At 31.3% G+C, this 13311-nt stretch overlaps 3 protein-coding genes across 4 annotated transcripts in view; 1 reads left to right on the forward strand and 2 right to left on the reverse strand.

Annotated features, from left to right (window-relative positions):
• Window positions 1–4289, reverse strand: part of LOC125072400 (torso-like protein) — a 69040-nt gene extending 64751 nt beyond the window's left edge. For both annotated transcript variants that reach the window (XM_047683025.1, XM_047683026.1), the window contains exon 1: window positions 3905–4289. The gene's annotated coding sequence lies outside the window, so the exon portion shown is untranslated. The remainder of the gene's footprint in view (window positions 1–3904) is intronic.
• An 843-nt stretch (window positions 4290–5132) lies between these two features.
• Window positions 5133–7553, reverse strand: LOC125072342. The gene is made up of 3 exons (XM_047682949.1): window positions 7490–7553; window positions 7154–7194; window positions 5133–7072 (listed from the first exon to the last, which is right to left on the reverse strand). The coding sequence occupies exons 1-3, from the start codon at window positions 7502–7504 to the stop codon at window positions 5173–5175; spliced, it is 1956 nt and encodes a 651-aa protein (XP_047538905.1). The 5' UTR covers window positions 7505–7553; the 3' UTR covers window positions 5133–5172.
• A 721-nt stretch (window positions 7554–8274) lies between these two features.
• Window positions 8275–8663, forward strand: LOC125072449 (ATPase inhibitor mai-2, mitochondrial-like). The gene has a single exon (XM_047683083.1). It carries the CDS (start codon window positions 8299–8301, stop codon window positions 8638–8640), a length of 342 nt encoding a protein of 113 aa, XP_047539039.1. The 5' UTR covers window positions 8275–8298; the 3' UTR covers window positions 8641–8663.
• Window positions 8664–13311: the final 4648 nt, after the last annotated feature.

The following is a 13311-nucleotide window of genomic DNA, read 5'->3' on the forward strand; positions in this document are numbered from 1 at the left end:
GCCACCTGATGGTATGTGGTCACCACCGCCCTTAGACAAAGGAACTGTAAGAAACATTAACCATTCCTTACATCACCTATTTTTCCCAACCTTGGGAACTAAGATGTTATGTCCCTTGTGCTTGTGATTACACTGGCTCACTCACCCTTCTAACCGGAGCACATACAGAGTACTGTTTTTTGGCGGTACAATATCTGGGCTTGCACAAAGCCCTACCACCAAGTAAATCATCAGTTAGGAAGCACAAAAAACTATCTTTAGTTGTAAACATTTATTTAATTGAATTGAGTTTGGAGACGAGATGGTTCAGTGGATACAACACGAACTTAACCTATGGTTTCAGGATCGAACTATTAGACAAGCGCCACTGAATTTCCATGTGGTCAGTTTATGTTGGCGGTATCGTGCTTGGCGGTTAATGCGAACATGAAAATCTGGCATGTATATCCACCAAACCGCATTGGAGCAGCATGATGGAATAAAATCAAAAGGATAGGAAGAATTAGACCAGCAGTAGAACTTGTACAGGTTGTTAATTTTATTTGAAATATTAAAATGGTAATCAAAGGGTTAACCTATTTCATAAGTAGCGCTCTTTTTTGTCATATCACGTAAATGGTCTCACTAACGTTTGTTATAATAATAAAATCTAATGTCAAGGTCAAATTATGTTAACCGACGTCATCAGCTATCTTGTTTGAGTTTTTTTTTTCAATAATGCAAAAGTGTCGTAATTATGACACTTACAAAATAATACAGATAAACGATTTCGACTTTGATTTATTTACCGATTCATTCTAATCGCAGGTTTAACATCGACGACCTCCGTGGTCGCGTAGTGTGTACACCGGTTTTCTTGGGTACGCCACTTCGAGGTCCCGGATTCGATTCGATGTAGAAAAAGTTCATTAGTAGTCTGTATTGTCTTGGGTTCGGGTGTTTACCTATGTGTTGGTTCAAAAATGCTTCATGTAAAGTTAACTTGAATAAAATATATCTGATTTGATTTGAATAAAGTCAAGAAGCGGCTGTTTCTAAATCACCTGTCATAAAATACATGTCACATAATTTTTATGTCAGTTAGTTTTAATTATATTTTAGTATTTTGTAGTACTATCTTGAGGTTTAGGCTATTTTACATAACGCTATGATCCACGGGGGAAGAGTAGGTAGTAGGAACGTGTTAAACGAGGGCAAACGTACTGAGAAGCTAGTATGTTAAAGTAGTAGAAAATCATTCACCTAGGTAATAAATTAAATAAAATTACTTGAAAATCGGTGAGGTTTAAGTTTATGTAAAAATGACTTTTTAATATATAATAATTTAGATGTAATCCACTAAATTTATTATTACAGAAATAAATTATTAACAATTGTAAATAAGATATCACAGTTTATTAATAGACATTTATTTTTACTCTCAGTTTGTATATTTTGGGAAGAGGGAGGAGCACCTGGTGAGTGAAGTGCGCCACCTAATGTGCAGTCGTATTATATATATATACATATATACAATTATACATAATTAGATATCTTATATATTGATAGCGTAAGCCGATTTTTGTCCCAGTGATTATGGGGCGATAGCTGCATAAATAATAAATCGATTTTGGTCACATTTTAAAGAGCTACAGCCGTATATGTGCAGAAAATTAAAGAGGATTCTCGATGGCATTTTATTGAATTGTTACGAATTAACAAATAATTTCTTTTGAAATATGTTATTGGGCGTTCAAAGAGTGGCGCTATGGATCTATAAGAAAAAAATTAAAAACGTAAACAAATTTAAAGTAATTTGTTTTCGATAAACTCCAATTCTAACTGAACTAATCATCATTTCGACGCCGAATGTAGATGAGTGACTTGCAGTTTACAATGAAATGAAATCAAAACAACACCTGTCATAAGTTTCGAACTTCCTAAAAATCTTTTGAAAAAACGCGAAGTTTCGCGGGAGACCCACTAGTATAATATTAACGTAAACATTTATATAATCTGTCAACAATGATTATTAATAGTCAATTTTTTCGAGGCAAATTTCTTCAGTGCCTATTTTTCTGTAATTTCTGTAAAACGTATTTACTAACGAAACTTAACGAAATACTTGATTCGTATATATTTGTACATAATATTCAGTATAAGTGCCTATTATTGTAAATTTATTTTCGTGATTCAAATTTCAAACAACATAAAAACAAATATTAATTAATGTTAGATATTAAAACTTAACATTTCATTAAATGAAATAATCATTAGTAATATTAGTATTATAAAGATTAATTCGAAAATAATAACCACACTAAACATATATTTTTTTAATAAACAAAATCGTGTATTTAGTATTTGTTGATATATGTATAATTTATTGACATTAACTTTGTAAATAAAATGATGGGAAAGAGTAACTAGTAACTACTGAGTTTGTTTGACGTCCTCTGTGGTCGAGTAGTGTGTACACCGGTTTTCTCGGATAGGTACGTAACTCCGATGTTCTCATTTCTCATCACTCCGAGTTCGATTCCTGACCGAGTCGATGTAGAAAAAGTTCATTAATTTTCTATGTTGTCTTGGGTCTGGGTGTTTGTGGTCCGTCGTTACTTCTGATTTTCCATAACACAAGTGCTTTAGCTACTTACATTGGGATCAGAGTAATGTATGTCCAGTATTTATTTATTTGCTGATTCTTCTCGGTAGACTTTTTTTCCAAGCCGGTGGTAGCTTAACTCAAAAATGTTTTTGAGCTAAATAGAATATTTTGAATTTGACGTCACAATATTCATCCATAGTGAATTTATTATACTTATTCGAAAGTATAAGTATAAAAAAATCGTGAGTAAATAATTGTTCATTTAGCTTTGTTGTAATTTGTATTGTTAAGAGGTGACTGATCTTCGGGCAGTTGAAACTTTCATTTTAATTGTTTACAGATTTAATAAGTCAATTTTTTTTATGTATTTTAGTCGTTTTGTGGGAAATTAAAAAACTCAGTTGGTAGTAAATATGGTTTGGAAGATCACAGTTTTAAATCAGTACATTTGAGTTTCCGCAAGTTTAATTCCCAAAAAAATATATTAATTGCTCTTGTGCTTAGCGAGGAAGAAAAACTTCTTAAAGCAAACGTTTTGTGTTAAAAAAATCCGTTTCATATCGATCAAACTATATGTATAATTTGTATAAAGGCACATAAGAATATGGAGCCCTGTTGGCGAGCAAAAAAAGGGCCAAGTACGAGTCAATTTCGTGCACTGATCGTTCAGTACCACGAGATATATGGCGAGAACCAGACTCGTACTAACTTGTTTTTATTATTACCTCACTCTAAATATTTTTCTTAAATATAAAAGAATAAAATAAAATTTGTTTCAATGCAAATTGTAAGGGTAACAAATTAACCAATGTTTAATAGAATTTAATTCGCTCACGTAAGCGTTAAGTAGATCACAAACATTTCACGTCAAAACATTGTATATTTTTATCATTAATTATATCTCTAAAATACAGATCGAACGAGTCGAGTGTTCAAGGCTGTTGTGGCGAAAAATATTGCAAAACAAACCAATTTTATAATCACTACGTACATGGTGTAAGGTGTTAGTTGCGGTTTCAAACAAAACAAATGTTGGGTATTAAAATTTATAAATTAAATATATTTTAATACAATTTATATTATTTTAGGTTAATATTTGTATTTAAAACCAAATAATATTAAAACATATTTTTAAATTAAACAAATTCGTAAATACACACAGTAGAAATACCTAAATGTATCGATTGCAATGATGTTAAATATATGATCAATTAAGATATTCTCAAGGGATGCACGATATAAATAGACAAATATCAACAGACCAACTTAACAGCAACTTAGCTTAAGTTATTTTAAGTAAGTAAAACATTTGCTTACCAGAAGTGCAATCCCATCAATTTTCAAATATCTATTAATACGGATATTTTGTCATTAAGCACTAACAACATCCTTTCATAGCTACACGGGTTGTTGATGTTCCATTCACAAACTACAGGACAACGTAAATACCGCGAAATCACAGCAAATTAGCAAATTAACTTATATTTAACAAAACATAATTGTTAAACCGACGCGCAAGGCACCACAGACTAACTCGATTTTATTTCAAAGTTGTTTCATTCTTGTCACAGAAATCCAAGTAGCTTTTGTTTTTTAAAAACGACAGTTTCGATAACGATATATTTAGCGTAAAGGAGCGACACTCCAACTACAATTCGATTCGGTCACTGACTGCGAGTTGCGACTGACTGAACTCGAGAAGTCGAGACTCGAGTCGGCACTTGACTTGTTTGACTTGATTTTTTTGGAATGATTGAACTGTAGAATGTAATTGAATGAGTGATAGTCACAATACTTAGGTACTAAATAATTTATTAAATTAACTCATAAATAATTAAATGTAACCGAGGTAAGAATTAATTATTTGAAATGGAAAAAAAACATAATCTTTAAAATACTTAATAAGTATATTTGTTTAAAGGCTTAAATCTAGGAGCGTCATCTTGTGTTCATTTGTTTAACTAGGTTATGTTTTTGAGAACCACGACAATTTCTACTACCTTCGATAGATGGCGTGAGTTCTTAATTCATAATATAAAAAAGCATTTGATTATAGTATAGCTTATATCCAATAGATGGCGCTATATCAATCACATTATAATTATTATCTTGACATGTTTAATCTCCAGCATAATGAAATCATTATTCCTTTTTATAAGTATATTCGTTATATGGGGCTATAAATCCTAAGGTTTTTAAAAATAGAAGAAGAATTTATAAAAATACCGTAAGACCTGTTATCAGAAAAATGTTTTATTTAGATTTATAATTAAACTAGATACAGCTATTCAAAATCGAAACGAAACGGTGCAAAATCTAACTTCTTCCGCGGTTTCAGATGGGATTACAAATATGTTAATTATTAGTTATATTTAATTGCGCTCGTTGTACTCAAAAGATTACACTAAGATTAAATCACTTAGATTCAAACATGAAAAGTAAAAGTGTAACCTATATACTCTTAGACCAATTTCAGATAATCGACTATGAATGAAATATAAGTATAATTGCTAACATTTTATTATTAATAAAATTTTCCATAAAATTACAAGATATTAGATATTTATTTCAATTTAATTTTAGAATCAATCGAAAACCTGTGCAGATCGTCCCTTGTTTTGGACAATTACGCCACTGCTTACTGCCGGTTTACCTCCAACAATCTTTAAATCCAGTGAATCGTCTTGGTCTTCTATTTTATTATTTTCTAAATCATCAGGCAATTTAATGGTCTCTATAGACGGGGTGTTTTCGCTGATTATGCCACTCTTGATCGAGACGTCTTTCACCTCATCCTTTATAAATGTATTAAGAAGATTTTTGGTTTTTGGCTTCAAGTAAACTGACGTACGGGTTTTGTCTAATAGTAAATTTATTTTGTCTTTGTTACATTGATTACCCTGACAATTTTGTTTATTTCCACGATCCTTTCCGATATTACAAAGTTGTTTAGTCTCATGTAGTACTTGTTTAAAAGTCTTTCCCAAAGGTACTATACCCAAAATTTTTGGTGGATACGTTAGAGTTACAAGAACTGCTTCTAAATACGGTAATTTGTGCGGTATGACACATTTTTGCGTAGCTACTAATTTATTGTATTCTGTAGGATCTCCTAATAAAATTGGACGGAGTTGAAGGTTAGCTAAATCTAAAAAATTACCATCTGTATCAACTAAATTGCCATCGTTGTTTACCATTATTCCGTTTTTATGTAACGCATTCAATATGAACGATCTTAATTCGTTTTTATTTATCGCTTGTGATTTCGAATGTCTATTTTGTTGTATTAATGCGATTTGTTTCTGAAACCACATGTCAAATCCTTTTCCAGGCAATGTATTTAGCTGATAAGAATGTTGTTTATAGGGAGTATAAAATGCATCTTTTTGGGGGCGAAAGCGAAAATTGTCTGCATTACTTACATCAGCTTTATATTCTTCAACTACATCAGGGGTCGGAACATTGATAATATCATTAAAAAAGGAAATCTTATCGTCTTTTTGGTGCTGCTCTGAGGGCAGATGAAGTTTTTTGTTAGGTTTAAATATGACTGGTAGTTTTAAAAAAAAATTACTATCATTTTCTGAAGTTTCAGGGTTTAGATTTATATTGTTTTCATTAAGTGGGTTTCGTATATTCGGCATATTATCAAATGGAAGCCCTTTTACTAAATTCTCATTCTTTCCAGCGGGTTGAAATTTATATGCGTTCAGATTCACATTTCCTACTAGACCATTTATACTTGGAAAATATTTGTGATTTGGTACATATTCAGATACGTTAGGTATATCAGGTGTAACGCCTGGTAGTCCAAAAATCATTCCGTTTCCACTTGTATCTGGTGAACTAAGAGCGTCAGATATTGCTGGGAATGTTTTATCAACACCGGGATTAAATGAAATACGATCGTTTGAATTTGGAAATTTGTTTTCTAAATTAATATGAATGTTATTGCCTGATTTAATTAGTGGTGTTATTCGTTTTCCTGGCAAGAATGTTATTTCATTATTGGAAGGATTATACATTTCAGGTATAACACCTTCTAGATTCCCAAAAATAATTGACTTATACGGAGGATTAATGTTAGATGGTTGAGTGCTGTCAAAAACATTTTGCAAATCTGGTTTTGGTTCAGCATTGGGGACGGTCAATTTTGAATAAATATAAAACAAATCCGCGATTTTTTCTGTATCAATTTGATCTAGTTCATCATCGTCGTCGAGTGTAAGATCTGGTAAGCGAATTTGTTTTTCTCTGTTTGGGATGTATACAATAACTTTGTCATTTTTATTTTTGTACAAGTAAACGATCAATCTGTCTTGTTCACCATCAAATGAAAGATGTTCTGAAATATGAATTCCTTGAGGACTTTTCGGTAAACAAAAACATTCTTCAGTATTGGATACATCCGTTTGACCATTGTCATAATTATCATAGTTGATTTGTATGCTGTCCGTTGGGTCATAACCGATCGATTTTGATTCTCTGAAAAAGTCATTATATTGATTTTCTAACGTTAATATTTGAAAGCATGAAAATACAATTGAAATAACAAAATTTTATTACCTCGTGCATCCTAATAAAAGCGCCAATAAAAGTTCAAATATCTGAAAAATGAAATTGATAAAAAATTGTATTGTAGTAATATTATAAATGAGAAAGTAACTCTGTCTGTCTTTCATGGCCAAACCACCGACAAAAAATTCATGAAATTTGGTATTAAGTAAACTTGAACGTAAAAGAAGGACAATGGTTTATTTTATATTCCTAAAATCAGACAACATCTAGTAAAATAATATATCAATAAATAATGGTAGTAAATTGAATATCTGTGTTAAGTAATATATAGAGATTAAAATTTTAATATAACCCTAAAGACAAAAAATATGTAAAACACGATACCTTAAATGTTTTCATATTTTAAAGTCCTAAGCCACACTATCAACCCAACTGACTTAAATAACACCTCACAAATATTTATAATAATGGCAAAATTGCAATTAGTCAACATGAACAATTAACTGAGACAAATGAAATTACTGAACGTTTTACTAATATAATTAAATAAACTTGTGAAACAATATTTTAATGACTAGAGTATATTAGTGTTAATTAAAAAAAAAATTAATTAAGCCGTGTGATGCATGGATCAGATTCCCTTCATATAAAAATATATATTTAAAAATGGAATTGTAAAATATAAGTCGATCTTTTTTGTAGAATAAGCATAGTATGATTTTTTTGTTATAACTCTTATTCTTCCATTCGGAACAGTCTAGGCCGATGTAGGACGATTGCGTCATAATAAATATCTGTATATTAAAAACATATTTTCCTGCCTTAATATATTGTAACGATTACGTGGAAAACGTTATCGTGAAGCTATAGCTATTCTGTTGCTATGCATAGTTACCTCCATGTTGTTCTTGAGTCTCTTTACTTCGTTTATGGTTGGACCGTGTGACCTCTATCCGCGGCTAAGCTGCTTTGCATGTCCAAATAAATAATAATAATTATCCTTTCGCTGGGCCATACATTCTATATAATAGAAATCATCGATTATTTATTATTCTACTGCAAAGAAGAACTTTTGAATTTCTAATATCACCTTCTTTTATAAAAGTATTAAAAATAAATAAACTAAGTACTGGTTGTTTCTTGAATCAAAAATACCTGTCATTTAAAAAGTCAATCAAACCAAAATTAATAAAATGTTCGTCCATGTATTTAGCAGTTTTTCGAACCAAAGTGCTAAGATGAGGTCTTATCGTGTAATTTCAAAAATTTTTCAAAGGAAGTGGAACGAAACTGGTCTAAAATCTATGTTAAGGAACAAGAGTTTATCGAGCCCATCTGGAACACCCGGCAGTGGAGCAGGGAGGGGTGGTGGGGCTGGAGGAAGTGTAAGAGAATCTGGTGGAGGTCTTGGACGGTATGGAGCTGCACAAGAGGAACAGTTCTTCTTCAACAAACAAAGGGAGCAGTTGGAGAAGCTTAAGAAGAAGCTGAAGGAAGAAAAAGCAGGTGAATTATCACAAAAGAAAGAAAAGTAAAATGCTCATTTTATATATAAATGTTCAATGACGTACAATACTTGTATATACATAAAAATGTTTGACATTTTAAATTAAAAAAAAATTGTAAACTTATTTATAAATTTAATTATTTGAATATAATTAGCATTGTTGCCAATACGCATTATCTATCATTATCCAAATTCTTCATAGCCCATTTGAAGTAAATAAAAGCCTGTATAGGTCCCACAGGACTTCTCTCTTGGGGATAAGGTTTTAATTTCTGTGAGCCAGGATTTTATCCAACACATGGAGGTTTGTTCACGATGTTTTCCTTCACCGCCAAGCACTAGATGAATACGCCAAGCACTAGATAGATAATAGTAAGCGCAAATTGATAACATGGAAATCCGGTAGATATAGCTTAAGTTGTAGATAAACCGGACATATATTCTACAATACCAAGTATTGCTATTTAGCTCGTGAATTGTCGCTTTCAGAGTATGTACTGCATTGGATTTAACAATTTGTCTATTCATGAAACACCTTTTTTAAATTAAATATAGAATCTTTTTAAAATGTACATCATTTAAGATGTCACCTACATTTTAAAGCATGTCAGATAGTAACAATGTCAACAAAAATTGGTAAATTAATTATTTAATCTTCATAATGAATCTTATTACAAAATTTGTAGATTGTAATTTGTATATTTGATTAGTTTTTGAAGAATGGTTAATAAAAACAAATAATATGGCTCAACAAATTCGATATATACATTCAATTGTCCGAGACTATGGAAAAATTATTTCCATTATAGGACCTTTAACTATCAAGAGTACTGCCAGAAGGTTCAGGCAAAAAGCCATCTAAAGAAGAACTAGGCTCAGTTAAAATGCCCGGTTTCGTTCATCCGCAAACGTTACACGAGGAGGGTCATTTTACTCAGAAAGCAAAACAGCAATTAGAGGAGTTGAAGAAAAAAGTGGACAAACCCGCGATAGAAAACACGGAAAGGAAAGAATAAACGAAAAGTGGGTCGACGAATGAAACTGTTTGGACATATTTGATTATCAAACATTGGTATCTAAACGGGCTAAAAATTTATCTTCACAAAGTGAAATAACCATTATTATAAAAAAAACGAGTGAAATCAATAATGCTTTTAGTTATAATATACAAATCGGAAATATATTATCATTAATCTCTGTTCAAACGTATTCAGATAACCAACAAAGTATACCTATCAAAGGACTGCATAAATAATAAACTGAAATTAAGATCGTGAAAGTTTAGTGATACTCGCTCGGGTTTAATATACGCCCTCAATCTTTGGTTAAGATTTATATGTAACCTCTATGTCATCGAGGTTCGTTTGACAAAAATATAAAAGGAGTATAATAAATAATAGATACAATGAATAGTTTTACCTCTCCAGAAGCATTTGTTTGAAATATACAATCTGAGTTTCGTTTTTGAGCATTCGCCTGTAGTCCACTGACAAATTGTACCATAGGTTGCAGTCTGTTATTCTCATTCATTAGTGTAATGCTCGTATCTGATATTTAGCGAATATTGGCGGTGAGGGTCCGTCCAATGGTTCAAACGGTGGTACTTTGTGGTTTTTGTGTGACAAGAACTAGACTCTCAGGGCCACTCCCTTTAGCAGTACATACCTTCATTTACTAATATTAATTTTAATGCAAGTAACGGAAACAAATTATATTGAAGTATAATTATGTTTACCGGGAAACATTATATATTAGTTTTTTACTGTAAAAAATAGCCAGCAAGTGATATTGTTTAAAAGTTAAATCAATAAACTAAAGTAATTATTAGTTTTTAGAAATTTCAAGTTATTTTTTTCATTGTGTTCAAATCTGTTGGATAGTCCAAAGTCAAACTTTTATTCGTTTGTAAGCCTTTTTTCTATGATAAATGTAAATCCTTAATGAAGCGTTTTTGAATCGTCAATACTTAAATACTATGACCGTTTCGGGAAACGTACTCCAGCGAGAAGAATCGACAAGAAAATCGCATAGTTGCTCATTTTAAATAAACAGATCAAATTTACAATGCTGTTATTCACATTCAGTGTTCAGTCAGTAATGTGATGGAACTCAAGCCTAAAACCAGGCTATATTTTCTAAACCAATACAATTTATACTAATATACAAAGCTCAACAGAGTGTTTTGGGATAATTTTCTGAAAAGCGCATACCGCCGATGAAACTGAAATTTGGTATAATAACGTAGTTTGACCTCTGCTAGAATAGTCTTGATCTGTTAGGAATGCGCCATTATGCACCGAACGAAAATTTATTCTCGTTTTTTGTATTCAAAATAGCGTTTGCGCCAATTTACGTTACGATATTCGTGAGAATATGCGCTTTTCGGAAGTACAGGTATAGCGTTAATCTCAGGATATACTAATCCGATGAGTATAAAAGTTTTTGTATTAGATAGTCCATTATTATTAAGTATATTTGTTTAGCATTGTCATTCAAATAACTACAGACATTACAACGCATATGTATTTCAAAAAATTTGACTCGACTGAGTGGGTACTGCTGACATACCAAAGTATTTACTTGACCACCTATGGTTACGACCACAGATCAACACTTCTGAAGTTTTATGGTCCGTTTTAAACAGTGAATTAATGCCCATGCAAAGTGGAATTAGATTAAGTGGGAGAACAGTGTTTGGAATAGATTGATTTAGTGCATATAAGTTTTAAATATTTTGTGCCATAAAACAAGGTATTAAATAACATTTTGTTCCAATATACAAGGAAAATAATAAAAAAACAAAAGTTAATAGATGGTATCACGAAGTTTATTTAGTTGATCAAGTTGCAGGGAAGTGATTGTAGGGAAGACAGTGAGATCTCACAGATTGGCCCCACGCTGCGCACGTCATACGCGGCTTCTGGGCACTTGCAGTTGCGCTTGCGCCGGTACCGTTAACAAAAACAGAATATGTTATTATTTAAATATAATGTAATTATAAATTAATGATAATTAACCTTAAACATTAATTAAAATCGTCACTGTCAGTGTTTATTTTAAATTGCAAATTTATTTATGTAAAGTAACTTATGCAACGCGTTTCCAAATTGAATAATATTTAATATTAGTATTCCAATGGTATGAAATTAAAATGTGCTTTGTATTCAAAGGAACTCTTACAAACATTTCAGAATCCTTATTTTAGAAGATTAAATAAACTTTAAGTTACTTTGATTCGCATTGTAGATATAAACAAAAAAAATGGAAAGAAAATCAATACTTATTGTTAATTTTTTTGTCATCGGTACCCTGATCTTAGTGACAGTGAGGTCCAAACCTGAAGCGGTGTACCGACCCGTCCCGTCTCGTCCGGACCATGAGGAATGTGCTTGAAATAAATCAACAAACTATATTATATTGTATAAAGTTTTAATTGATCACGCTGTATAATAAATCAAATATTATGTATCGATTTTGTAGATTAGAAATCCTAGTTTTCCTAATTTATTTTAATGTTAACAGATTTTCAATAACAATCACGCTATGGTTATCCATAGCGAATGATTATCGTTATTGAATGATTGTGAATGATTTAATATAGCAAATTGAATTATAATTAGTTAACTTACTTTCATTAAACTTAGCGGATATTCTTATAGCTGTGGTAATTCCGCATTAAAAAGAAAATCAGATATATGTCAATTTTCTCTATTTAGAGGTATATAACATAATTTATTTTATATTTATACCTACATTAATATAGCCAATTATGGCTACTCAGAAGATATATCACTCAATGTAACCTTTAGGCCAGTTCTGTTATTGTGACGTGAGTCTATTTTTTATTCCATAGACAATAAAAAGAACAGTCCAGATTCTCGCTAAACGTACTCAAGGTGTCATAGTCGGAGACGCACAGCCGACTCCATAATTATCTGATTCGTATTCTTATAATCCTAATAAATTCTGGTGCTCTGGTCTTAGCAAAATCTTCAATGAGATTCAGTGCCGTTTCGATTTCGTGAGGTTATCAGGCGTCATTGTAATGTAGTCTGGTGTTGTTGACAACAAGGCTGTTGAATATAAATACCAAATGAAATAAATATGTTTCCACATTTAAAGAAAATAGCACCTTTACTAAGTGTTTACAAAAATATTAGCTAGTATGCATAGCAGTTATTAAATTCAATATTTTCTTTTATTTAGATACTAGCTGTTCGCCTTACTATGTACGGGTGAGAATATAATTCATCATTCATTAATAAAAAAGAAAAATATATCAAAAATCTAAATTATACTCTACTATAGGAACTGTCCACGAGTAAAAAACATTTAGAATATGATCATGTTCCAGAGATGACCCCTTATATAAAAACATACAAATTTTCCTTCTTTATAACAAAAGTACAAATATAGAATTATTCTGTTTAAGGTTAATAAGCAAATACATTTCTTCACTTGTATCTTAGTCTGATTCTTCACAATATATTCCTCTTTGATTTGGTAATTTCGATCGCATCGCAGATAAGTTATCTCCAAAATTAACTTTGTTTTTTAGGCACATTAAAAGCTAAGAAAACTATTAAATAAAAGTAAAGAATAAATATGTGTTCGAGGTAAACATTCACAGTAGTTATTAGTACGAAGTATTTGTGTCGATGAAAGGCACCGCCTCTTTTATAACGCCGAAAGTGCTTTA

Source organism: Vanessa atalanta, chromosome 21, assembly GCF_905147765.1.
Source record: "Vanessa atalanta chromosome 21, ilVanAtal1.2, whole genome shotgun sequence".
NCBI lineage: Eukaryota > Metazoa > Arthropoda > Insecta > Lepidoptera > Nymphalidae > Vanessa > Vanessa atalanta.

What these genes read in the sequence shown, in the direction of transcription:
- LOC125072342 (XM_047682949.1), bottom strand. An exon ending in CTTTTATTAGGATGCACGAG is followed by an intron (nt 7,073 to 7,153) that starts GTAATAAAATTT and finishes TGACTTTTTCAG; the next exon opens with AGAATCAAAATCGATCGGTT.
- LOC125072449 (XM_047683083.1), top strand. Translation starts at nt 8,299, where the DNA reads ATGTTCGTCCATGTATTTAGCAGTTTTTCGAACCAAAGTGCTAAGATG.